Source organism: Erpetoichthys calabaricus, chromosome 11 (assembly GCF_900747795.2).
Source record: "Erpetoichthys calabaricus chromosome 11, fErpCal1.3, whole genome shotgun sequence".
NCBI classification, from domain to species: domain Eukaryota; kingdom Metazoa; phylum Chordata; class Cladistia; order Polypteriformes; family Polypteridae; genus Erpetoichthys; species Erpetoichthys calabaricus.
The window spans coordinates 136,491,312-136,517,625 of NC_041404.2; the positions used below are offsets into that span (position 1 = coordinate 136,491,312).

Genomic DNA, 26,314 nt, shown 5'->3' on the forward strand with positions numbered 1-26,314 from the left:
GACACACACACACACACACACACACACACACACACAATTACTGAATTACGGTCAATTTTTGCAATTTTCTTGGTGCAGTAGTTCATCACGGAGGCCTGACTGAGGCGTTTCTTTTCTGATCCGATTCGTGTTTAAGCTTAGTTCACGTGATTTATCATTTTGTTTTGAATTCTAATGCCACGCCATTTTGTTTTAAGTCTCATAAAGAAAGACTTCATGGCGGCTTTGGGTGTAACTCCTTGTCCGAGTTTGCGGATACTTTCAGAAGACGTTTTTCTTTTCAACGTTTATTTTCAACTTGAAACCCGTTTTGTTTCAGACCCACGACTGTCCGTCCTTTCTTGTTCGTCGCCTACGTTTCGTCCCCTGATCCGCCCATTTTTTCCCTGCTGTCTCCCTGTGTCTAACTACGTACACCGTAATGTCTGGAGGAGGCCGTGAAGTCCGCTGAGATCAGACCGGGCCTACTCCTGTCGAACGAGCCTGACGTGCAGTGAGACCTTCTTACGACAAGACAACGGCGTCCCAGGATCTGCTCACCTTGCCCTGTGCTCTCATCATGGGGTACGATCCACCACTGCACGGTTCTGTTAGGGCCATCCCAGGCCACCATGCTGATGTCAATGCTGTGATTGGCTACTACTGCCACGGGACACCGCAGTTCCCACCTTTCCGGGACGGCCACGTTGATTTCCGTGTGGACGAAGATGTTCTTGATTTCCGACACGAGAGTGACGTTGATCCGGTACTTCCCGGGGAGCGCGTACTTGTGGGCCACGGACCTCTTACTCGTGTTTATCTGCGGGCTGTCATCGCCGAAATCCCACAGTAAGGCACTGACCGGTGCAGAAATACTGATGTTAAGCAGGGCCACTTCATACAGGTCGATGGTGCCCGGGGGACTTAGAGAGGCCAAGAAACTGACCAGAAAGGGCTGCTCGGCCAGAGTCCAGCCGCAGCCATGCATGATGGCGGTGTCGGAGCAAGCCGAGGAGCACTGGGCCTCGCTGATCAGGTTCGTCTCAAAATTGTTGCTGCACAAACACTCGTTCTTCTGGCCGATGGCCCCGTAGACATTGCGTGTGCTGACGCACAGGGCGTTGCAGGACTCCTTCGTGAAGTTCCCCGGCATGACGGACTTATAGATGACAAGTTCCTTCTTCCCCGTGTGCTCATCGAGCTGGCAGGACACATAGCTTTGGTCTGTAGGGAGAAGAAGAGGAAAGGGGTGAGCAAAGATTTTAAAAATTCTCATAGAGGTCCATAGAGGGGAGACGTGGAGCATCAGCCCACCAGATGAGTGCAAAACGGCGGCTCGAGGACCACAGGGGCCTACAGGCCATGCTTGGGTCACTCAGTGCTGAGGTCACCCTCCTGTCTGTCCCATCACTGGAGCCAAGTTGAGCCCCTGGTACTGTCTGTCAGTCCCACCTCAAGACTCCAGATGACTACGGAGGCAGCGGTGGGCTCACTTGCTCTCCATCTCCATCCGGGCATCGCTGCCCTACCCGAGGGCACACCGCACTCCCGGAGACAGGAGAAACCTGCCATGTTCGGGTCAAAATCCAGCATCCCACGCCAAGATAATACCTGTGGTGAGGTCAGGGTACTCGACTTACCACACATGATTCTTGAGAGGCTGACGTTTAACAAGTGCACCCCTTGCACATCGGCTGGAGTGGCGCACTGTGTGGACTCGGCTTGGTGCACCGTCACCCGGTTTTCCGCGATCCACGACACAAACCGCAAAAGCTGGCATTCGCACACAAATGGATTGAAGCTCAAGTTTCTGCATTGGGTTTGGGAGGACAAAGGAGGAAGAGGAGGAGAAGAAGAAGAAGAGACTGGATGAAGGCTATTTGGGGCATATCTTGGATTTAAAAATCACTTTGGACACCTTAACAGTAATCTTTGGAATAACAGCATATGGGAATAATGTGTGTTAGGAAATTGTCAATTGGCAGTGCCACCACTCCAAACAGGAGCCTCACGTGGGTCCTGATGCCATCCAAGTGGTCAAACATCTGATGAAGCGACAATGGCCCCCTCTCCTGGATTGGCAGGCAAACTGAAGCGGATCTCTGGTCTCGTAATAATTCTTTTATTTTGTAATGCTTCTTTTTGGTGCCCGCCTGGTCCTCGAGGTGTCGAGCCTGCAATGTCAGAGGAATCTTCAGAAGTAAGCGTTACCACCCTGCGTCAAGAGGGGGGCGCTGTTGCTAACAGTGTCATCTCTCTGCTCTCTTGCAGTGCCAGGAGTAACTGACTCCGCCCCTCCCAAGTGGAGCCCAATCAGAAGCCGGATGCCCCAGAGAGAGAGAGAGAGACGACCTGAACTTCATTGAGGACGGAGCCCCCAGTCAGGACCCTCTACCAGTTTAACGCCAGAGAGAATGCAGAATGGCTGCCCCGTTCTCGTATCTTGACTGGCCCACAGATCGAAATTCCAAAGAACGGGGATTCTCGACTTTTTTTTAGGTGTCCTGATCCCCTTTTTTCCCAGGTAAGTATTTTCGTGACTGCGCTCATCAGTCCCATTCTTGGTAACTCGAGTGCCATCACTGAAAGTCCATGGGACTACCTGGAGCAGCAGAGCCCTCCGACCAGGCCAGTCGGTCTGAGCTGTGGATGTGGTGCAGGAAGAGTGCGTGAAACGTGATGTCGCTGACATCTGCAAATTGGGGGGGCGGGGGGGGGCACCCACACCGGACAGAACTGCAGCTGTTCTTTGGCCTCGAGGAGGAGTCACGCGCTATTAGGTGGGATTTAGCCTGAGGTGACCAATTTGTCTTTCTCGTAAGTGCTGCAAATTCGACGAAATTCACCCAAATCTCGATGTTTTAGACCTCCCTGAGTCTGAAAATACCATTTTTGGAATTCTGTCTGTGTGTCTGTGTAAACAGGATAACCTGAATACGCTTCCACTTCGGTCAACCAAATCTTGCATACAAGTATCAGGTACAAAACATCGATTTCTATCAATTTTTGGGCTATTTCTGCTAACCGGAGGTGGTCCTTTATCTTTTCTTTAAGCAGCTGTCGAGTCCGAGTTATTCAACTTTACTTTTGTAGTAATTTTTTGATATATTATTAATCTGATTTGTTGTTGATGGCTCTTAATGTCCATCATATAACAATCTAATCCTTGTCTTGCGGTTTACTCCTCAAATCCATCCCCGTATCTGAGTAGACGAGAAGGTCGAGGGGAGAGCACTGCTGATTTTTTTTTTTTTGTCTGGTGAGCTTACAACATCAAATAACAAATCACAATAATGATTCCAAATAAAATAAAACTAACAACAATGCACAAAGAACATCAAAAGCCACGAGACGAAGGATACTTACATTTCACTTAAATTAAATAAATTACTGCACACTCCCAACGTAGAAATTTGGTTGTTGCTTAAATCTCTGCAGCAAGAAGGAAAGACAAAAGGAGCCGTTAGAACTGGAGAAGTCGTGTCTCCATCGCCGAACACTCAAAGGCGTGAAGGAAACAAAAATGGGCCGAGAGACCACTTTATGAGGTCCACCTGCTCGAGAGCGTCACGTGATGTTTAGCTAAACCTTCGAGCGGCCAAGACGCCCAATCCAGACATCTGGGATGAGAGCAGCCCAGCCAGCTTGCCCATCCTCTTAATCACATCAAGTCAGGTCTTGGAAGTCTCTAATGTCCACAACAGTACCACACCCTACTCTCCAAGGACACCGAGAACGGTGAGCGGCAATCTTCCAAGTAAGAGGTGAACAGCCAGATGAACAGAAAGGTGTGCAGAAGGGCGTCTATAAAAACATAAGGCCTCAGACCCTAATGGCATGGGCTACAGGAGCAGGGGACCACGACGATGTCCATTCATGTCGGGGAGCCCACAGTAGGCACCTGATGACCAACATTGGACAACTGAAGATGGAAAAAATGTCACCCAGCCTGCCACATCTCTACTTCTGTGGTGACGTGTTGATGGTCAGGGGTAAATCCAGGACTTTTTGAACTGAAGGGGACTTTGGACCAACTCAAAAACTCAAGTCAACTCAACTCAAAAACCCAATGCCGTGTGACTCGCGTTTCTAGAATACGAAGTCTGTTGATTTTGACAGAAGCGTATATTTAACGATATTTTAGCAAGATGTGCCTGTGCTTGAAAAGTGGTGAGCATACCACTAGATAACTGACACGTCGATCATGTGACTCCGGTAGCAGGCACTCTTTTTTCATGCTGTTTGTCACTGTAAAGCATTTGTCACCGCTGGCTTGAATTATATCATACACGTTTTTATCTTTGTTCTCCACAAAAATGTGAGATTAAAAAGTTTTCTCATCCATCACTACAAAACACACAGGGTAAGGAACATAAAAACAAGATACAGACCACCTGTATGTGGCGTATTCCTTTAAAGTATCTTAAAGTCGGTGCTCCATTTTGGGCCCGTGCAACCTGAAAAGCCTGCCTCTTGTGTTTGGGGTCTGGCTGCCTGGAGTGAGGCAGACCACTGAAGCTCTAGTTGGATTGTTTTTGACATGTTGGGTTGCTGAGCTCACAACAGAAAGAACGTGTCGGGTAAACGGGGGGCAAACACTCCCTCACTTACACACACGATGGAGGAGCAGAGTACTTACAGAATGGACAAGGGTTTCAAACAGAAGATACCATATGGAAGGTTACTTAGATTGTTACCCTGAAGATACCTGCAAAAGAAAAAAAAAGGTCAGAGTCAGTAGGATAGGGTGAGGAAGAGGAGTAAGTGGGGGGGGGGGGCAGGAATGTCAGCCCACCACTGTGCCCCTCAGTCAGGTGTAACGTCATGTGATCACAGCCATTCCTACTGTCCTGGACCAGGAATCTGTCATTGTCACAGTGCTCTGTGGCACATGTTCTTGGACGGGACGATTATTGTCCCCATCATTTCAGCTGGGGGGCTGTCAAAAGGCGGGGCCTGTTAAAGCCCATTGCGGCCCTCCTTGTGTGATTTTGGGCTACACACAAAACTAAATTGTATTTTATTGTATCGATGGGACAGTTTGCCAGTTCAAATACTTTATTAAAGACCACAATTCCCATGGGGTGCACTTTCTTTTTCACAGGACTGTATTATAAAGAGTAACTCCAAGTGTGCAAAACTGAAAACCTGGTGGTCCAAAAACAGCAAAGGTAACAAAGCAGGAGAGTGGGACGACTGCGGCCAACACCCAAACAGCAAAGGGGGAAGATGCCCACCGGAGCCCACCATGGCAGTGCGCATGGCCCCCAATAACAACAGTCACAAACTCTAGAACGTTTCTCTCATACTTACAGTTCCTTCAAGGAAGTCAAATGTTCAAAGAGGCTGGCGTCTATCGAGGAAATGCTGTTGTGTGAGAGATCCCTGCAAAAAGAGAAAACGAAGAACAATCATCGGCCTTGGAGAAACAGAACAGAGGGGAACAAAGGAAAAGACCCCCATATTGCAAACCAGCCATGTACAAAAAGATTGGTCCTTTGAGGAAGACGTCCCAGATGAAGTGCTGCTGCTGCTGGTGAGTGTGAAAGACTCGCACACCGAGAGCTCAAGAGGTGCGGCTGCTATGCCTAGCATTACATGGACCTCATTATTGGCAGCTGAAAACTTGACGGGTGAACTCTGACCCCTCTGTACACAACATTTCGGAGAAAGCGGGAAGTGACGACACCAACGATCGTGTAGGGAAATGCAGACAAACCCGGCAAGTGACGACTCGCGCGTGTAATCACTCATCTGTCACCAAGCTGTTATTCGAATGTGCGTGGACGTGACAAACCTCAAAAGTGACGACTGTGACGTGCAGTATAGCAGCCATTGAAGAAGGCCAACGTTTTGGCTTCTTGTTTATTAGTAATTGTGAGGTATGCGACATTGACCAAACACTGCCACCTACTGACTAGAAGCAGACATTGACGCCCCGATCAGATGTGCTGCCCCAAGAACAGATGCGTTTTGGTTGATGACAGCGTGTGAGTTTTACATCAAAGTCCGCGTCCAAACGTCACGCGGTTACGTATAAATACGGCGTGAGACTCCCGAGTTCTGGTTAACGATTCGATTTTTGATGATGGATCGGTTTGACTTCAGTTTGGTTCTGACTGTTCTTACCTCCCTCTCCTTATCTCTCTATTATAAAAGAAAATCCTGCGACGAGACGAGACTTTTTGGAAGAAGTCCTGCAAGAAGAGACTTTGGCCATGAGATTTTTTCAAATGCCGCCCTCCTCTCCACCATTTCTGGTTCACAGCCCACAGTCCTCTCACCTCTCATTGGTGTGAATGCTTTTGACAAACACACTTCCTGCGCGCTCAGCTCTTATACATTTTAATGTTTTCCTCACTTTAAGTTCCCAATTAAAGAAGACGTATTATGTTCAAATCTTATTGAAGAATTTCATCACAAAGGGTTATCAACCGAAGAAATGAGGACACGGGCAATCCCAGCACCGAAAAACGAATTAACGCAACGGTTACACAGCAAATTGGTTAAATGCATATCAATAGACTCTGCTGACACAGTTGGTGGTGATGGTGCGGAAGATGAAAACATCAACTTACAATATCACAAAGAACATCTACAACCATTAACACCGTCTGGTCTCCCACCAACCGAATTACTGTTGATGTACCCAAGGAAGGTAATGTAGTCCATCTTCACTAATGACATGAGACACCAAAGGAGATCTTGATATGCCATTCGTATTAAAATGTTTACAGTTTCCCATTAGAAGAGCTTTTGCGAAGACAATTAACAAATCACGTGGACAAACATTCTCTCTTCTAAAATGACTTTTCCGAAAGAAACGATATTCACTCACAGGCAGTTATACGTTGCGTTGTCACGATGAAAGTCCAAACACGGAATACAAATTCAATGCGATATTGACGAAAAGTTAATTAAAAAATTGTTTCTACTGACGTTTTACAGTAAAAGTGTAAGTTTAAAAAGTATTTGTGTGTTAATTTCAAAGCCAAACAGAACGAAAACGTATAACACAACGAATAACTCAAACAGAATGTGAAACATAATTTTGTTTCAATTTATTATGTTTTACTATTTTTTACTCTGGTTAATTACTTGCTGTAATGTAAAATAGTTGTATTATGCATATGTAACAATTCCCATGAAAACAACAATCTGTTTAAATTGTACATCGGCATCCCCACACGCGAGCAACAGAACCACAAAGAGGCTAGTGCGTAGCGCCCGCCAGGGGGTTGGTGAGCGAAACGAGGAGGGGTAAAGCCCCCTGGTCATTCATCTCTATACGAGAAAATACAATATGAGCAGTTACAGAAGACGAAAAGAGAATCGATGAAGTCGTTTTGACTGCAGGATCCGGAATCTCGGACACGGTGCCAAGTGCAGCGCGGGAATACAAAGCAAAGTGTCAGTGATGTGGCATTCTAACAGGCTGCCCCCTGCTGACTAGGAGGATATCGACACATCGATCAAACAGGTCGCCACAAGTATAACTGTATTTTGCTCATTGACAGCGTGTTAGTTTTACATCAAAGTCCGCGCACAAGCATCACGTGGTTACGTATAAATAGGGCATGAGACTCCCGAGTTCTGGTTAACGATTCGATTTTTGATGACGGATCGGTTTGACTTCAGTTTGCTTCTGACTATTCTTACCTCCCACTCCTTATCATTCTACGAGAAAATACAATATGGCAGTTACAGAAGACGAAAAGAGAATCGATGAAGTCGTTTTGACTGCAGGATCCAGAATCTCGGAGACGATGCCAAGTGCAGCACGGGATTTACAAAGTGTCAGTGATGTGGCAGATGGTGGCTTCTGGGATTCAGCCCCTAATAGGCTGCCCCCTGCTGACTAGGAGGATATCGACACATCGATCAAACGGGTCACCACAAGTATAACTGTGTTTTGCTCGCTGACAGCGTGCGAGTTTTGTATCAAAGTCTGCGTGTAAGCGTAACACGGTTAAGTATAATCTGGACTTCTCGATTTCTGTTTAACGATTCGATTTTTCACGACAGATCGCTTTGATTTTCGATGTTGACTTCAGCTCGTTTCTGACTTTGTTTACCTCCAGGTTCTAATCATTCAACAAAAATCTCTCTACAAGAAAATACAACACGACATCACAGCAGCCGAAATGAGAATTGTGAATCAAGTATGTAAAGACGTTGTGACGCGGGGGCTCACGTCGAAGTTTGTTTGACCGTTGGGTCCGGATTCTCGGACACGTCGCTAAGTGAAGCGCGGGAATACAAAGCAAAATGTCAGTGATGTGGCGGATGGTGGCTTCTAGGATTTGGCCCCTAGCAACAAGACAGTGGGTCCTAGCAACACACCCATAAAATGGTGACGTGCCACCCTTATAATGAAATGACAATATTATACGATTATTAGACCTCGCTAAATTATTAACATGTACCCCACCCATATCATGTGAAACCACAGCAAGGTGGCCAACAGAAATGTATAAGAAACAAATAAAAGTGACGAAGCAGGCCCAAGTCGTAACGCTAATCCCAGGGTGGGCTCATAAAGGCTTCCCATCTCAGCTGAATCACATTTGTAGACCCCCATCTAACGGCACAACTCAACGGAACTCGGGGTTCAGCCAGCAGGTCCAATTTAACAGCTGGAAACATCAGGCACAGAACATCACCCAAGCAGACTGAACAGGGTGCCAGTCTGCCCACCCGGCCACACTCACTCGGTCCTTTTAGAGTTAAAAACTAGCGTGGACTGCGCCTCGTTACAGTCTGAGGGGACAATGTGAGCAAGCAAACAGCAGCCCCCCGACCAATGAAGCCCGGCTCAGAGCCCACAGGCTGGCCACCGTGACCTCACCCCTTCACTCAGGCCACGGCATTGCCAGCCATGATGTCACCCTCCTCTCCTCCTCATCCCCCTTCTCCATGTTATGCTGCGTTAAGGGGGACTGTGGTGGTGGTGGTAAGGGGGGGGGGGATTGTTGAGTCACCTGACCGTTTTTCCGAAAGGTTTCACCAAGTGGAGGTCCCAGAGCGCTTGGAGGTTTTGGCGGCGGCCAGCGCGCTGCTGCCATTCCGCCGTTGGCCCATAACCCGCTATTAGCCTGGAGACGGCAGCCTTAATTTCGTCTGTGCCCTGCCCGGCCTCACTATGAATTGCACTGGAATGGCCGCCAGCTCAGCCGAGATGTGACTTCATTGGGCACACGAGGCACACAAAACCTCAGGCGTCGTCGAGTCAGCATTTCTGTTCTCTACGACTTTTTAAACACAAATGGCTGACAGTCAGCATCGCGTGGCCATATTGGAATAAGGAACAAGAGGGGAGCGGAGGACAAGCTTGGGGGGCACAAAGGGCAGCTGTAGCCCTGGCATCTCCTACCTGGTTACATGCAATGTCCCTTCATGTCCACTAGGTGTCCCTGCAGGCCACACCCGCTGCCACGCCACCCAGGCCCCTCAGTCTTGGATTTTGATCATCCTGGGCAGAAACCCAATGGCGGAGTCTCTTGTCATTTATCAGCCTCCTCTGATTGTTCCTTTTGTTTTCTCCCGTTGTCACCTGTCCTCTGCGTACTGGGGCTCATGACACAGATCCCAGAGCTGGCGTGGCCGGCGTCACCCATGTGCCGGATGATTCATGAAGGGCTCTGAGCCTGCATGCCATGAAGGGCACAACATGAAAATGAAGTAAAATCGAGAGCACACAAACATGGCAAGGGTGGCACGGTGGTGAGTGCTGCAGGCTTACAGCTCCAAGGTTGTGGGTTCGAGTCCTGTCGCCGATCCCAGCCTGTCACTGTGGAGTTTCTCTCACAACGCAAAACGTGAGACATGTGTGTGTGTGTTAGTGAGAGTGAGCCTTAGGATGGCTCTGCTCCCCCAGTGCCCCTGTGATGGGCACCAGCTTGGCACAACCCTGAACTGGAAAAGTGGGTCAGAAAACAGACAGACGGATGAATGGATGTAAATTAAAACAAAACTTAACGTCTTAAATGAAGGTAAAAAGGAAGCCCCCCCAATAACCCCCCCCCCCCGGTCTATCTTTTCAGTCAGCTCTCTGGTGCCCCCTTTCTCTTTATTTAGCTTTGTGAAGGAACTCTTGGATGTTGGTGGAGCCTTCCACATGTGCCCGGAGCTTCATGGTACCCCACCTCTCCTTCTTTCTGCTCTGTGGTGCCCCCTATGTCTGCATTCAGTTTGGATGTTGGTGGTGGAGCCCTCATTCCACGTGTGCCATGGGCTGGCTGGTGCCCACACCACTTCTTTTAGCTCTCTGGTGCCCCCTATCTCTGTATTCAGTTTGGATGTTGGTGGAGCCTTCATTCACCGTGTGCCAGGGGCCTTGTGGTACCCCACCTCTCCTTCTTTCAGCTCTTTAGCACCCCCTCAGTCACATCATTCATTTATCACAGTTTCCCATCTTTCACAGACAGCTCTGTGGCGCCCCCTCTCTCTGTATTCAGTTTGGATGTTGGTGGTGAAGCTTTCATTCAACGTGTGCCATGTGGTGCCCACACCTCTTCTTTTTCTTCATCTTCTTTCAGCTCTGTCTCTTTCTTTCAGCCTTGGTCCAACTGCTCCTGTGCTCCACCTGTCATTCACGCCAGCACCCCCTTATCATCATTCCAATCTATGGCACTACCCCCCCCCCCCCCCGAGTCACGTTGGTGGTGCCCACCCTCTGCACCCCCTTTTTTGAAAACACTGAAGCCTGCATGTGGTATTTTTTCTGCTTTCATTTTCAAGTGACCAGGTTCTGTTCTGGATTGGCAGCTTTCCCTTGGGGTGCCCTGGTGGCAATACAAGGGCAGATTCCCGGACGCTGGCACGACAATGGCTTCATTATATTGCAGCCTCCAGAAAGGCTGGGAAGTGAAGGTTTGAGACGTGTCGCGGCACCGGTGCCCGGTTTGTGTTCTGGGGTAGTTGCTGCAGCTCCAGCCTGGTTGACAAGCCACCATCCAGCAGGGCGACTCCAAGATAGCGGCAGCAGCGGTGGCAGGCGGGAGGCGTTTGGCCCGGCATGGCGGCAGGGTGTGGGCCCGCAGTTGTGTGTGTGAATAGTTGGCTCGAGCGCCCAAAGGAAACATCTGCACATTCCAGGCACATTCTGTAAGAGGAGGGAGCCTCGGCTTGAAAGTAAACCACGGCTGCGCTTGAACTTCGGGGATTTAGTTACTGGCAGGCTTGGCTGGAAAAGTCATGGTAAAGCTATTAGGGACTGGCCAGAGCCACACACCCTCCTCCTCCTCCTCCTCCTCCTCTTATTTACATCGGCCACGTGACGAGCACAGACGGCGGAGAACGGTGAGGGGCTGCGGGCACGACGGCTTTAGGAGGCTCCTCTGCAGCTCGTCCGTGAATGCCGCCGCGAGCTTCCTTCAGAATAAAAACATGGCTGACATGACCACTGCCACGCCAACTGGAGAGGGGGGGGGGGGGGGGGCGCAGCATCTGTGTGAAGGAGGAGACGCCAGGTACGTCACACGTATGTCATATTACATGACTGTGACGGAGAGCCTTGATGAAGGAGGCCATCAGACCTTCACCCTGTAAGTGGCACATCCCAGGAGATCACGCTTTGATCCATCGACTTTCACCATGCGGATGACATCGCGTGATGGATGCTCAGTGTCATGGATTGTTGAATTGAGAGGGGAGCTAAAATCACCAGTAAGGGATTCTGGCCAACCCCGTCGGCACCAACAGGATCGGAGCACACGGCCGTCTACACCGCGCTTGCTCTTAAGTCATTTCATGGACCTTCCCTCCTGAAGAACATTTGGAAACTCATGAGCTTTGACCGCCTGAGCTTCAGTTTGGGCCCATGCAGGCCACAGGGGCTGCCGTTTGAGTTTGGGGCTTGGCTGCCTGTGGTGAGGCCTCCTGCTAAAGGGAGTGCAGCCCCGTTTATCTGGAGGTTACTGTGGTGCTGCGACAGAATAAGGGGGCCGGAAAGCACCAAAGACTGAGTTAGCAGTCCAGGGGTCTCAAACTCCGGTCCTGGGGGGCCGCAGTGGCTGCAGGTTTTCATTCTGACCCTTTTCTTAATGAGTGGCCTGTTTGTACTGCTAATGAACTCCTTTTGAATTCATTTGAACTGACTTGCTCTTGAAGACTCAGACCCCTCAATTGTTTGTTGTGTTTGTTGTTCTTTAATTAGCAGCCAAACAATAACGAGGTACAAAATGAGCCAAAAAACACGAGCAGCGAATTGTGACCATCATGTAATATCTGAAAATAAAGAAAGGTGAACAATAAGCAAAGAATAAAAAACATAACAATAGAAATTAAAAGACAGAGGCTAAAATCCAAAGAGAGAGAGAGAGAGAGAGAGAGAGAGAGAGAGAGAGAGAGAGAGAGAGAGAGAGAGAGAGAGAGAGAGAGAGATAGATAGATAGATAGATAGATAGATAGATAGATAGATAGATAGATAGATAGATAGATAGATAGATAGATAGATAGAGTGAAAGGCACTATATAATGTTGATCTGCTCAGATCCCCAATGTCGGACGTGTTAATTAAGAAACGGGTCAGAATGAATACCTTCAGCCACTGCGGCCCTCCAGGACCGGAGTTTGAAACCCCTGGCGTAGCCCATGTACCCAACAACTCCGCGCAATTCCTCCAAAAATGTGACTGTGTGTCGTGTCGATGCGGACCCCACGCAGACCCCCACGACTCTGGTAAACACGTACTGTATGTCCTGAAATGCATTTCCGTTTGTCGTCTGCTATTCTGAAGGAAACGTTGTGGCGGTCCGGTGGCACTCAGATTCCCACCGTCGAAGGGACGCCGATTTGTTAATTTTTTTACGGTGGGGATTCCAGGAACGCCCCCAGCTCTGGCCCGACCCGCACCACTGACTCACAGACAGAGACCCGAAATCCAATAAATCAAATAAGTGAATGAATGGTCGTAACGTATTAAACGGAAAGTAAAGATGAACCACAAATGATCAGATAAGCCCCCCTTCCGTGAATCAGTCCGTCCCCTGTAATTTGGGTGGCAGATCCTGTGGACTGCAGAGGTGAATATAAAGTTTGTCCCACTGTCTCTGAAGCACTTCATGTTGAGATGCGTGGCAGCGCTCCCTCCGACGAAGACGATGCAGACGGGCACGAGACAAAACTTGAAAGCAGGACCACCACGTGATACCCACACGGGCACATGGTGACAGTGGTGACACACCGACAACGGTCCTCCCCTCTCTGTTTGCCTGGCCCTACTTGTCCCCAGCAGCCCCTGTGCCCATCCAATCAGGGCAATACCCCTCAGGGCTGCTGGGAATTGGAGTCCATTAGGTTGCAGCATGGCTATAACATGGAGCAGATGGAGAAAAGACTTGTCTAGGGAGTCAGAAGATGAACACATTTATACGACATGTCGTAGCAGTGCCACAGAGAATCGGGCGGCAGCCACTCTGGGGTGCAAAATATCGGCGAATGTTTGAGAAACAGGAAGAAATGTCAGCGACAAATACATTTGGCTAAGAAAACGTGCAGCAAGGGGAGCGGTGGGCCAGCATTTTAAAGGATCGTTTGCTTTTCTTGCGCTACAAACACAGCCAGCTGGCGTTCAGACGTGTGCCTGAAGTGCGGGTGTGATGCCTACGGCGTATAAAGTAGCCACAACTCTCTTTATCGCTGACTCTCCGTGTGACACCAAGTGCGCCATTTCAGGACCCAACCTGTAAACTAGTGAAGGACTGGCAGCGTGAGGCACAATATAACGACGGACTTGGAGCCCCGTTTTGGGCCTGTGTGGGCCGGGAAGCCAGCTTTTGAGTTTGGGGTTGGGTGGCCTGGGCTGAGCCCTCCTCTGCCTCCATTTATGTTGTCGTCTGCTCCTCCTTTTGGTTATTTTAGGGCTGCTGAACACAACGCCGGTGACTTAAGAAGGGATGACAGCAGGAGGCCTGATCCGACTCGCCATGTGGCGCCAAGTGAGCCGCTTCATCTTCTACAGAGGCGCTATATAACAGTGTGATGAAAAGCCCCTCCAACACAAACTGAGCCTCTCCCAGTTGGCACCAAGTCCATTCCCAAGGTGAGACTGGCAGCAAGATGGACAGCCAATGCGGCCAAACCAATAGCAGCCATGGTGGGTTCAGGAAGTCCTTTCTGAAGCGTCCCTGGCCCACTGCCGTCACCCTGAATATCGATGACAGATGTCCTGGCAGCTGCTGGGCTCTTTGTTCTTCTTCATTTCTGTTCTTAACTGCGTCCAAATCCCAGATAAGGAAAAGTTGCATCAGAGTCGACGTGAAAGCAACAGCAAAAAACTGGAACACGAGAAAGAGCTGATGAGAATGGCCCCTCGGACCCCCGAATCACACTCTTCTAGGCCCAGCACTGCCGGCTCTCGCTGCCCCATTCGTCTCCCAGTGGCTTTCACACACTCCCAAGTTTCTAAAATCCGCAGGCACCACCTGCTCCCAAAAGGCTCAAAATGAGAGGCAATGTGGACAAATCTGAGCGGGAATTGCTGAACAAAAATACCTCAACGTCAGAGCCCACCGACGCCAAGACGTCCACAACAGGGGGCTGCCAAGACGGTACTGAGAGAGCTGGAAAAAAGTGCTGCTGGGATTAAAATGTGTAGTGGAAATCAAATGAATCACCGGCACCCAGTGGCATTCATCATGGCACACTTAGGGAGGTCAGCGAGGAGGTACAGCGTATGGCAGCGCGGGCAACCGCTCAATGGATTTAAAAAGAACAATGCAAGAGATGAGCAAGAACAAGAAGAAGAGGAAGAAGAAGAGGAAGGAGAAGAGCAAGAACAAGAAGAAGAGGAAGAAGAAGAAGAGGAGGAAGAAGAAGAGAATGGAGAAGAGAGGGAAGAAGAAGAAGAAGAACAAGAAGAAGAGGAAGGAGAAGAGCAAGAACAAAAAGAGGAACAGGAACAATAAGAATAGGAAGAAAACAAGAAGAGCAAGAAGAAGGGCAAGAAGAAGAAGAAGGAGAAGAGCAAGAACAAGAAGAGGAAGAAGAACAAGAAGAAAAGCAAGAAGAAGAAGAACAAGAGGAAGAAGAAGAAGAGGAGGAAGAAGAAGAGCAAGAAGAAGAGGAGGAAGAAGAGCAAAAACAAGAAGAAGAAGAGGAAGGAGAAAAGCAAGAAAAAGAAGAAGAAGAGAAGAAAAGCAAGAAGAAGACGAGCAAGAACAAGAAGAAGAAGAGGAAGAAAACAAGTAAAAGAAAACAAGAAAAAGAAGAGCAAGAAGAAGAGGAAGGAGAAGAGCAAGAACAAGAAGAGGGAGAACAAGAACAAGAGGAAGAAAAGCAAGATGAAGAAGAATAGGAGGAAGAAGAAGAGCAAGAAGAAGAAAAGGAGGAAGAAGAAGAGCAAGAAGGAGGAAGAAGGAGAGCAAGAAGAAGAGGAAGGAGAAGAGCAAGAAGAAGAAGAAGAGGAAGAAGAACAAGAACAAGATGAAGAAGAGCAAGAAGAAGAAGAAGAGCATGAAGAAGAGGAAGAAGAAGAGCAAGAAGAAGAGGAAGGAGAAGAGCAAGAAGAAGAAGAAGAGGAAGAAAACAAGAACAAGAAGAAGAACAGGGAGAAGAGCAAGAAGAAGGAGAAGAAGAGCAAGAAGAAGAGGAAGGAGAAGAGCAAGAACAAAAAGAGGAACAGGAACAATAAGAATAGGAAGAAAACAAGAAGAGCAAGAAGAAGGGCAAGAAGAAGAAGAAGGAGAAGAGCAAGAACAAGAAGAGGAAGAAGAACAAGAAGAAAAGCAAGAAGAAGAAGAACAAGAGGAAGAAGAAGAAGAGGAGGAAGAAGAAGAGCAAGAAGAAGAGGAGGAAGAAGAGCAAAAACAAGAAGAAGAAGAGGAAGGAGAAGAGCAAGAAAAAGAAGAAGAAGAGAAGAAAAGCAAGAAGAAGACGAGCAAGAACAAGAAGAAGAAGAGGAAGAAAACAAGTAAAAGAAAACAAGAAAAAGAAGAGCAAGAAGAAGAGGAAGGAGAAGAGCAAGAACAAGAAGAGGGAGAACAAGAACAAGAGGAAGAAAAGCAAGATGAAGAAGAATAGGAGGAAGAAGAAGAGCAAGAAGAAGAAAAGGAGGAAGAAGAAGAGCAAGAAGGAGGAAGAAGGAGAGCAAGAAGAAGAGGAAGGAGAAGAGCAAGAAGAAGAAGAAGAGGAAGAAGAACAAGAACAAGATGAAGAAGAGCAAGAAGAAGAAGAAGAGCATGAAGAAGAGGAAGAAGAAGAGCAAGAAGAAGAGGAAGGAGAAGAGCAAGAAGAAGAAGAAGAGGAAGAAAACAAGAACAAGAAGAAGAACAGGGAGAAGAGCAAGAAGAAGGAGAAGAAGAGCAAGAAGAAGAGGAAGAAGAAGAGCAAGAAGAAGAGGAAGGAGAAGAGCAAGAAGAAGAAGAAGAAGAGGAAGAAAACAAGAAGAAGAAGAAGAGCAAGAAGAAGAGGAAGGAGAAGAGCAAGAAGAAGAAGAAGAGGAAGAAAACAAGAAGAAGAAGAAGAGCAAGAAGAATAAGAGAAGAACAGCAAGAAGAAGATGAGTAAGAACAAGAAATAGAGGAAGAAGAGCAAGCAGAAGCAGAAGGCAGGCAGCATGGCACGGTGGTTAATGTCACGGACTTGTAGCCAGGCAGCTGTGGGTTGAAATCCTGTGTGACCCGAGCAAGTCCCTCACTCACTCACTCGCGTCACCTGCTTGTGCTCCCAATGGGAGGATTGAAAAGAAATCGGGCCGACGTCACCTGGTGACTCACGCGTGGGGATGGCGTCCCTCTGCATTGGCACCTTTAAGTTTTTAAGGCGGCAGTTTAATGTGCGCGACTGACGTGACCGAGTTATCAGATAAACGACTGCGAACGCCGCCACCTTCTCTGTTCATCCTTAATCATCCAATGGCGTCGCTCCACTTGAACAACAAGACCAGCGTGTCGTCTGTTATCTGTTGTTGATGCGCCGCCACCAATCCCGTGATGACAAGTTTTACGCGTTCAAAGATGTTAATTGCAGCGGTTAAGTGATTGGATAAACTTTATTAATCTGATAGGGAAACTGAGACGCAACCAGGAGCAGAAACATAAAAACAGGAATTCAGACTCACAGGGCAGCGAACACAATCAATCAATCAATCAATCAATCAATCGATCAATCAATCGGTAAATAAACAAATAAAAATAAACACAACGAGGAGAAGCAGCGACTTGCCTGACAGCTGTGGGCACCAAAGACCCCCAGACGTGCTTCTTAGCACACGGCGGTTGAATGAGCCCCCTGGCTAAAGGTGGTCCCACAGTGAGCGCCTCCTACTGGGGACGGTGGAGGGGATTCCTCAGGATGAAGAAATCAGCAACACAACAAGCCATGAGCTCCGCGCGGCCATTTGATGAGCATCATCTTCTCGTGGCGTTTCAATAAAAGAGGCCAAGTGCTTGAAGGCCAGCCTGTCAAACCAAACCCGCGGTGGGACTTAAGGCTTCACACTTCACACCCTGAGGCTGTGGGTTCAAATCTGAGACCCCGAGCAAGTCACCTGCCTGTGCCCCTATTGGGAGAAATAAAAAGAAACATGGCAGATGCTGTATGTCCCCTCAGATAAAACTGTCAGGTAAATCAGGCGTGGGGACGGCACAGCCGCACAGACCCAAAATGGAATCAGACTTTGTAAGTCGCTTTGGATAAAAGTGTCAGCCATATAAGCAAACGAAAACACAGGGACGGAGCTGCAAACATGTTGATGGTAAACTTCTCACAAACGCCAGGAGGTTCTACGTGAGCCGGGACCCTCGGGGCCTTCAGTGTTGTTTTGGGGGAGTCAGGCGGACGGGCTGAATGGCCTCCCCTTGCCCACCTGACTCTGGTGTTCTCATAAAGAACAACAACAAGAGAGACTCCGGACCCACGCAAGTGAGACCCCCATAGCAGCGGCGTAGCAACCGCCACAACAAATACGGCCCAACATGGAGGCCTCCGTGACCCAACAAGACAGCATTGTAGGAAGACTCCACATGTTTTTTTCTGGACATTTCCAACAAGAGAATCCCAAAAGACTAATAGCGGGAATGAAATCAGCGTGAACAGGAAAAACAAAAGAAAAAAAGATCTGAAAGAAGTTAAAAAACAATCAAACAAAGCCAGAATTACGAAACCGGATCACGAGAAATAAGGGAGAAAAAAGGCAAACAGGGCCCGGCCTAAAAAAAAAGGAATTGTCCCATCGGCGAGGACACGGAGATGGAAAAGGAAAGTGACGGGAGAAACGTGTAGCCAGAAACAGGCGGAGGTCCAAAGCGGGAGACTGAGCCCAAAACACAGAATCAGAAAGCAGAAAAGTCAAATCTCGGCAGATCAAAAATAAAGTCACAAAGTCACAAAATCAAAGGACTGAGCAAAAAAAAAAAACCCAAAGGGACAGAATATAAAGGAGGAGGGCGGGGCTAGGCTGTGATGTCACCGAGGCCCCGCCTCCTGAGGCTCCACCCACAGAACACAAGGACTGCATCTTGAAAGGCCATAGAGACACAATACAGGTTAACTTCAAATAAAGGCGTCTGCCACGGGGTGAAGAAAACTTGTATAAGTGTGCCTCCCGTGCCCGTCTGTGTCGGGTCGGGTCGGGTGGCTGGCACGCCCCCTAGTGGTTTTGCCACAGAGACAAGACAAGTGAAACTCTGGTTGGCTTAAACCGTGCCAAGTACGTGCACATCTTGGAAGATCTGAAAAGGTAGGCAATGCCACCCTGAGCAGAGAGGGGGCACTCTCACGACCAGCATCGCCATTTCTGTCCGCAGTCCTGACCCGCCTTCTGCTTCCGCCGCCAAGCTCCGCCCCTTCCAGGCCAATAATATGAAAGCCTCAAAGCGTTTATTGGAAGAGGGGGGGGGGACGGATCTGTCCCCTTCCCTTTGTCGCTGTGGCCGATTGTCTTGAACCCTCGAGTGTCTTTGTCTTTGCCCGTTCACCTTTATCAACCCCTGACATCTTTTAAATTTCTCATCTCATTCTTTTCAGATCCCAAGGTGTTTTACGTGCCTCCCCCACACAGGAGAAGGGTCTTCAAAGCGGGTCTCTTGACGCTGATGTCACACCGCGGCACAAGGCCTCCAGATGGCACCGTCTCTGTTATATAAAGTGCTGGCAGGCAACACACTGCTGCTGCTGGCGTAATGGCGGCTCCACATACGGTCTTAATTTAACTCAAAACGAAAACCCAAGCTGCAGGATTTTGAGAGCTCCTTACAACAGATACGTCCTGCCACTAATTCAGAGTTTAAAAGCCACACTTCACCATTGCGTCATTTTAACTATTTCTGGATTTAGAAGGTCCTGGTCAAGGGCCGCTCATCCGTGGGAATCTTTGCCACATCCACAGAGGGCCGCTAAAGCCAGAGACGACGTCTCGGACGGAAACTATGCTGTGCTCTACCCGAGCGGCGTCTGGAAAATTATTAGCGACTTCCTGCGTGAAGAACGATTTGTTTACAGCAGCAGCGGAGACGTCTGCGGCAGCCGAGTGCGCGTCAAAGGGGGGCAACCGGATATACAGAAGAGAACGGGTAGGTGACGTCACCAGCCGAGTAGAGGACGGTGTGGAGTGCTGGGTATGGCCGGCCTGCCCGACGTCTGCTGTGCCAATGTGTGAGCAGATGGCATTCAAACAGAGCCAGGCAAGAGAAATAACAGGACGGGTATGTGACATTACAGGGCCAGAGTGCCAATGTCTTCTGTACCCGACGATGTGTCTCAAAAAACACACAAACTGGCTGATTATACAGAAGAGAGCGGGTAGGTGATGTCACCAGCCGAAGTGCGGAGTGCTGCATATGGCAGGGCCACCCGACATCTGCTGTACCAATGTGTGAACAGAGGACAATCATACAGAGCAAGAGAAATAACAGGACGGGTATGTGACGTTACAGGGCCTGAGTGCCAATGTCTTCTGTACCCGACGATGTGTCTCAAAAAACACAGGAACTCGCCAATTATACAGAAGAGAGCGCAAATGTGACGTCACCAGCAGAGGACAAGATGGTGTGGAGTGCTGTGTATGGCAGAGCCTGCCCGACGTCTGCTGTACCAATGTGTGAGCAGATGGCATTCAAACAGAGCCGGGCAAGAGAAATAACATGACGGGTATGTGACATTACATGGCCTGAGTGCCAATGTCTTCTGTACCCGACGACGTGTCTCAAAAAACACACAAACTGGCTGATTATACAGAAGAGAGAGCGGGTAGGTGATGTCACCAGCCAAGGACAAGATGGCGTGGAGTGCTGGGCATGGCAGGCCCGCCTGATGTCTTCTGTGCCAATGCATGAACAGACAGCATTCAAATAGAGCCAGGCAGAGCAAGAGAAACAACAGGACGGGTATGTGACGTTGCGACCCGAGAAGAGCACATGGTCTGAGTGCCAATGTCTTCTGTACCCGACGACGTGTCTCATAAAACACATGAACTGGCCAATTATACAGAGGAGAGCGCGTATGTGATGTCACCAGCCGAGGAGAGGACAGCACACGTAGTGTAGCAGGAACCGCCCGATGTCTTCAGTAGCAATGTGTGAAACGGAGCAGAGCGGGACGATTACACAAAAAAACAAACCAGAGCGGGTACGTGACATATCGGCCCGAGGACAGTTACGTGGCCTGAGTGTCTCACAGAAGATGGGAACAGGCCAGATTTGAACAGAGCGGGCTGATAATACAGTAGAGAGTTTGTGTGCGACGTCACGGCCTCGGGAGAATATAGCGCAGAGGGCTGGGTATACACGGTGGCAGGACCGGCCGACATCTCCTGTGCCAACATGTCCCTCATTCAGCGTCTGACCAGATGGCAGTCAAACATGGCAGAGCGGGTATGTGACACCCCAGCCTGAGCAGAGTAGATGGCCGACACCGTGTCTCGTAGAACAAGCTTGACCACAGCAGGCTAGAAGAGAGGGGGCGTATGTGACGTCACCAGAGGAGCAGAGTAGAGGACACGTACAGCAGGAACTGCCATCGTCTTCTGTAGCAATGGGTGCACAGAACTTGAACGGTAAACGGGTCGTTTTTCTAGATGTTCCAAATGTGGAAAGTGAAGCCCTTGAGCCCTTGGTTATCATCATGCCCACCATCTGATAGGGTCTGTCAAAGTGGGCAGAGGGGGCTAAGGGCGCATCACCTCACTCCTGACAAGCTTTTAAAGAAGCCGGAAGAGCTGAGAGAGGAGAAGAAGGGAGCACCAAGAAGACCCAAAACGTCAGACCCGGCCATGTAAGCAATAAGAGATTCAAAGGCATCACACACACGCTGGGTGTGTCGGTCAGCATCGTCGTGGGAAGCTCCTGAAATACTCCAGGTTGTACTAATTGACCCGCCTCACCCGTTTACTTTCATTTGTTTTCATTTGTTGGCACGTTAAGAATATTTAAGAACTAGCGAAAAGTATGTTTAGTAAAACGGGCCCAAAAATAAACGGGTACAACAGGGAGAGGGAGAATGGAAGAAAAGAAACAGCAAACGGGAATCGACATCTTCGAGATATTCCGGGTGTAGCGTTTGATTGGGCAAAAACCGCTCCTGTTACCGTATATCTACAGTATATATGATTATGGGCAATAATATTGTACCAATAAAAAGGAAGAAGACGGAGACAGATTCAAAGTAGTAAACTTTAACAGGTCCTTTTACTAAGATCGTTTCAGAGTACACGTTACACAGCCTTATTATTAAGGCTCCCTAATACCCATAATTCCTTATTACTACGGAATCCCTAAAAGTCCAGACTACAATATACTACCGCTCCTATTATTGGAAGAGTCACGTGAACATTTGTTTACAGCATATTTCACTTTCAGCGTTACTCGTTTCTTTAGTTGTGTAAAACTAGCCGTTACTGTAAATACTAGAGATTAACGATTTCTTGGATACAACGTTTTCTTTCTGCATTGGCTGGAAGTAATGAACTGTCACGATGATAAATCAAATCTTCTTCTTCTTCGCCTTCTTCCAGCTGCCCCCCTTAGGGGTCGCCACAGCAGATCATCTTCTTCCATCTCTCCCTGTCCTCATCATCTTGTTCTGTCACCCCCATCACCTGCATGTCGTCTCCCAGCACATCCATCAACCTTCTCTTAGGCCTTCCTCTCATCCCCTTACCTATCAGCTCTATCCTTAGCACCCTTCTCCCAATATACCATACATACTTGCTTATAAGTCGGGTCTTACGAAATGTGAATTAGGTTAATTGCTGTGAATTTCCCCTTGGGATTAATAAAGTAACTATCTATCTATCTATCTATCTATCTATCTATCTATCTATCTATCTATCTATCTATCTATCTTAAAACACCAAAAATCGATCATAAACCCAGCCCCCCGACTTGTACGCCGTTCCATCTTCTTGTGTCCTCCAATCTCTCATCAGTTTCTCAGACCCGTCAAATTTTGTTACCAGCGCAGTTGCCAATCTCTTTTGCCACTTCAACGACTTTTCATTTCAAACCAGCTTCATAATTTCTTCTGATTGAATGCTCCATCGTAGATAAGGGATGCTCTTACGATGAAGGTGTGTGAGGGGGTGAGACACAAAAAACACAAATCAGTGCGAATGTCACTTCGGGAATAGTGCGGGTATCACCGTGTGGTCACGTAGGCACAATACATAGAAAACAAAAGGCCGTGTGCTCCATGGTGACTCTCTCAGGTGGACGGGCGTTAGCATATCAGAATCTCTCGGGCCAATAGCGTGAGTTTTCCATATTCGACTTATACGACTGACGTTATAAAATAGCGGAAATTACCGGTACAATCAAGTCCCAATTTATAACTTAAACGCGAGTAGATACGGTACCCAGCTTCTCTCCTCTGCGCAGGTCCAAACCAATGCCATCTCGCCTCTCTGATTTTGTCTCCAAACTGTCCCAACCTGAGCTGTCCCTCTAATGTCCTCGTTCCTAATCCTGTCCCTCCTCGTCACGCCCCATGCAAGTTAATCCTAAAACAATTCACGTGAAAGCCTGATGGAGACTCGATCCTGGAACCTATGGATGCAAACGCCAAGGCACCATTGATTGATCGAATGTTTCTTAATGCATATGGAGTCCAGTCATTAACTGTCCGATGGGACGGGCTGTAGAATTAGTTTCTGTGTAAATCTCCTTACCCTGTGGTCCACTGAGCACGGCAAGATACACAAATGCCACGTGATGACTCACAACTGTCACCCGATTCATCAGTGGGAACATTCTGCGCAAGGTGAGAAGTGGTGACGCAGCAAACAGCAGTCGTCTCTTTTCATTAGGGACCTGTGCCCACTGGATATGCCAGCTGTGACGTATCTCCTTCTTGCTGGTCATTGTTATCGGTGTTTATCGGAAACAGTGGCCTTCATGTCCCGCTTTCTTAGTTCCTGAGACTCTGTGGTCCTCACGCTCCTCGTGGGCCTCACATCCTGCTTGTTTTGTGCTGCCGACGCCCATTCGACATTCCATCACGTCCTTCTTTTTCTCCTTCTGCCTGTCACTTTTTAACTCATGTTCTAATTTATTGGGCATCAAATCAAGCAATTCATTTTATGTTTTATTAATTCCTAAAGGTTTAGTTTAAAGTAACTAATTTTTCAAAGATATTCCTGTGGATTTCGGACAACATGGGTGACGCTGACCCTTGTAAACACTTCTGTGTTACACCCAGACGCCGACCAACGCCAAACAGTTTACTACGTCAAGCTGGCCAGCCGGACGGACGCCGGACGTCTTATTGATAGAATACCAGTTTCATTGTCTGCTTCCTTTGCTTGCCTCGTTGCTCTGGTGCCACCTGGGGTATAAATGAATAAAGAGTAGGCGTCCCCTAATAGGCAGCAGCCAGTTCTGCCTGAAGAGCGGACCGTCAGTCCTAGCAGCCAAGTGTTTCTCCTTCCAGGCCCGGTGAATACAAGAATAACGGAACAAGAGAGACGGGGGTGGGCCACATTCCCAGGGAATTCAAAGACCTTTTCACGATCAAACCAACATCATGAACACAACCTTTACCCAGAGGGCACCGCGTGAGACGACGATGTGAAGGAAGCGGGCATGCAGACTGAGAGGGGCGGCCGCAGCAGCAGACAGTGTTTATGAATGACATCATCATCATCATCACCACCCCCCGGGTGGTGGGGGGTTGGGGGGGGGGGGGATTCTCTTACAGGACAGCAGGGTGAGCCGGCCAGGCCACTTGACTCTTTCAAGTTGTGACGCTCAGCTTCACCACAAGCCCCCCCCCCCCCCCACCAAACTCTCAGTCACAAGGACCCGCACTTAACTCCATCAGGGGTCAATCACACGGCACCAGTGGCTGCGCTGAGGGGACTCCTGAAAGTTAATGAATGCACAGAAGGAATTCATCAGGAAACGGTAAACAAGGTCACAAGATCAATCCCAGCAGCCCTTGTTTTGTTGATCCTTTTGCTGCCAAGCAAAGCAAAGCTTAGAGAAGGAAAAAAAAAGGCGGCCTGAAACTACCAAGAGCTTCCAGGTGGGCCGTTCTCAGCTCTTAGCTGGTTAATCTTTACACCAACAAGTGGTGAGCGGCCTGCGGCCTGCAGTAGCTCTCCCACCAGGAGACCCTCAGCTCCACCCTCACCAGTGTGTGCAGAAACATTGGGCTGGTAAAAGCGTCCAAAGGTGGCTCTGAAGCCACCGCTCACACCAGGGGGTCTCTGGGGTTTTACAGTCAACTGACGCAGCGACTTGAAAGGACCATCCATACCATACCATGGCCTGTGCCCGCCTAGTCCTGAGCAGGGTCACACGGCTGGAGCCTAAGCACATGGCAGAAAGCAGGGACAATCCCTGGACAGGGTGCCAGACACCCAGCGGGCACACATATTGTACCACACATCATCAGCATCACCAGTCCATCATTTGAAACCCGAGCACCCAGGAAGGAATCCACAAAGAGAACATGCAAACTCCACGCGGCCCCGGGACGTGACACCTTGGTCTCCACAGTGCTACCTCTGTGCCACCCCTGAATATTCAGGTTCAACTCGATCAATCTGAGGAGGTGGCTCATGGGACAGACAATTCTTTGTGTATGCCATGCCACACCACTTCACACCATGCCCACAGTGTGGTAATTCGGATGGGGCTGATAGGTTAGGCCAAGCACAGATCACTGCAATCGAATCCTTTGGTGAGTCGCTAATCGTCGAGAGACATTCGGATCATTTCTGAATATGAAAAATGATTTTTGTGGAATATAACTGTTATCCAAAATATGTCTAATAAGAAAAAACGGAAAGTGCTGTGACGCCGGACGTTTTGTCGTTTTATATACAGAGTTGCTAAATCCATAACCTGCTCTGCTCCATAACCATTTATGGATGCCCACCACCCTCCATTTTCAAGTGCCACCCATAATAAGCTCTCGTTTGGCACTACAGTCCCAAAGGTGGTTGATGAGATTACTCACAGGTGCCATCCCTCAACAGGTCACCTATGGCGAGGTAACTCATCAAATTGGCCCTCCAGTGACAGCAATGCCACACCCTGACGAGGCCTCCCGCCAGCCTTCTTAAGGGGGTACTCACACTGGCAGCACGTCCCATGCCCAAGCACATTGGTCACGCATGTAACCCCACCCCAAAGTCTAGTTCGTTTGACTAGTGTGATCGCTCCATGCCAGGCCAACCGTACCATGCCCTGGCCCACTTGGAAGAGATTAGGGTTAGCGATCAGATCGGTGTGAGGGCTAAACGTGACGTCAATGACGCGACAAGTCAGACAGCGCAGCTCTCATTTCATGCCACGCCACTCAAGTTAAGAACACGTTGCTGTTCTCACCACACACATGAACATGAACCGTAGCTGGCAAGAAACGCTGCCAATTCCTCCCTTAACATCATTTGTCGCCATAAAAATCTTCTCATACTCTGGTACTCATACTCATACTCTCTCGTACTCTGGTGGGAGTACGGGCCTGGGGGGAGAGTACAGGCCTAGAATGGGAGTACGGGCTTGGACTGGGGGTACAGGCCTGGTGGGAGTACAGGCCTGGACTTGGGGTACAGGCCTAGAATGGGAGGACCGGCCTGGGGGGAGTTGGGACCTAGAATGGAAGTACAGGCCTGGAGTGGCTTATGTCTGAACGCAGATCATGACGAGGACCCTGTGACGCCCCCACCCCAAGTGACCCCCAGTCCTTCTGTCAACTTCCATCCCCCTTCGTTTCCCAGCTCTTCCGGCTCATTTCTTTCGGTTGCCGACGAGGTTGAACTCCACTGCCGGCTTTGTTTTTTATTCTACTGTGGTTGGCGCTGTAGAAGAATTAACCAAAGGTCGAACACGAAGAAAACGGAAGAAGCCGCGCGTTTCCAATCCACTTAACATTCATCGACAATGTGGGTTCA

At 48.8% G+C, this 26,314-nt stretch overlaps 1 protein-coding gene across 4 annotated transcripts in view; it reads right to left on the minus strand.

Moving 5' to 3' along the window:
- Positions 1-26,314, minus strand: part of pkd1a (polycystic kidney disease 1a) — a 112,932-nt gene that overhangs the window by 65,276 nt on the left and 21,342 nt on the right. For all 4 annotated transcript variants that reach the window (XM_051934131.1, XM_051934130.1, XM_051934129.1 and 1 more), the window contains exons 2-6: positions 5,293-5,364; positions 4,619-4,687; positions 3,346-3,411; positions 1,620-1,789; positions 541-1,203 (exon numbers count right to left, since the gene is read on the minus strand). In XM_051934131.1, the coding sequence (XP_051790091.1) occupies positions 541-1,203; positions 1,620-1,789; positions 3,346-3,411; positions 4,619-4,687; positions 5,293-5,364 (1,040 nt within the window). The remainder of the gene's footprint in view (positions 1-540; positions 1,204-1,619; positions 1,790-3,345; positions 3,412-4,618; positions 4,688-5,292; positions 5,365-26,314) is intronic.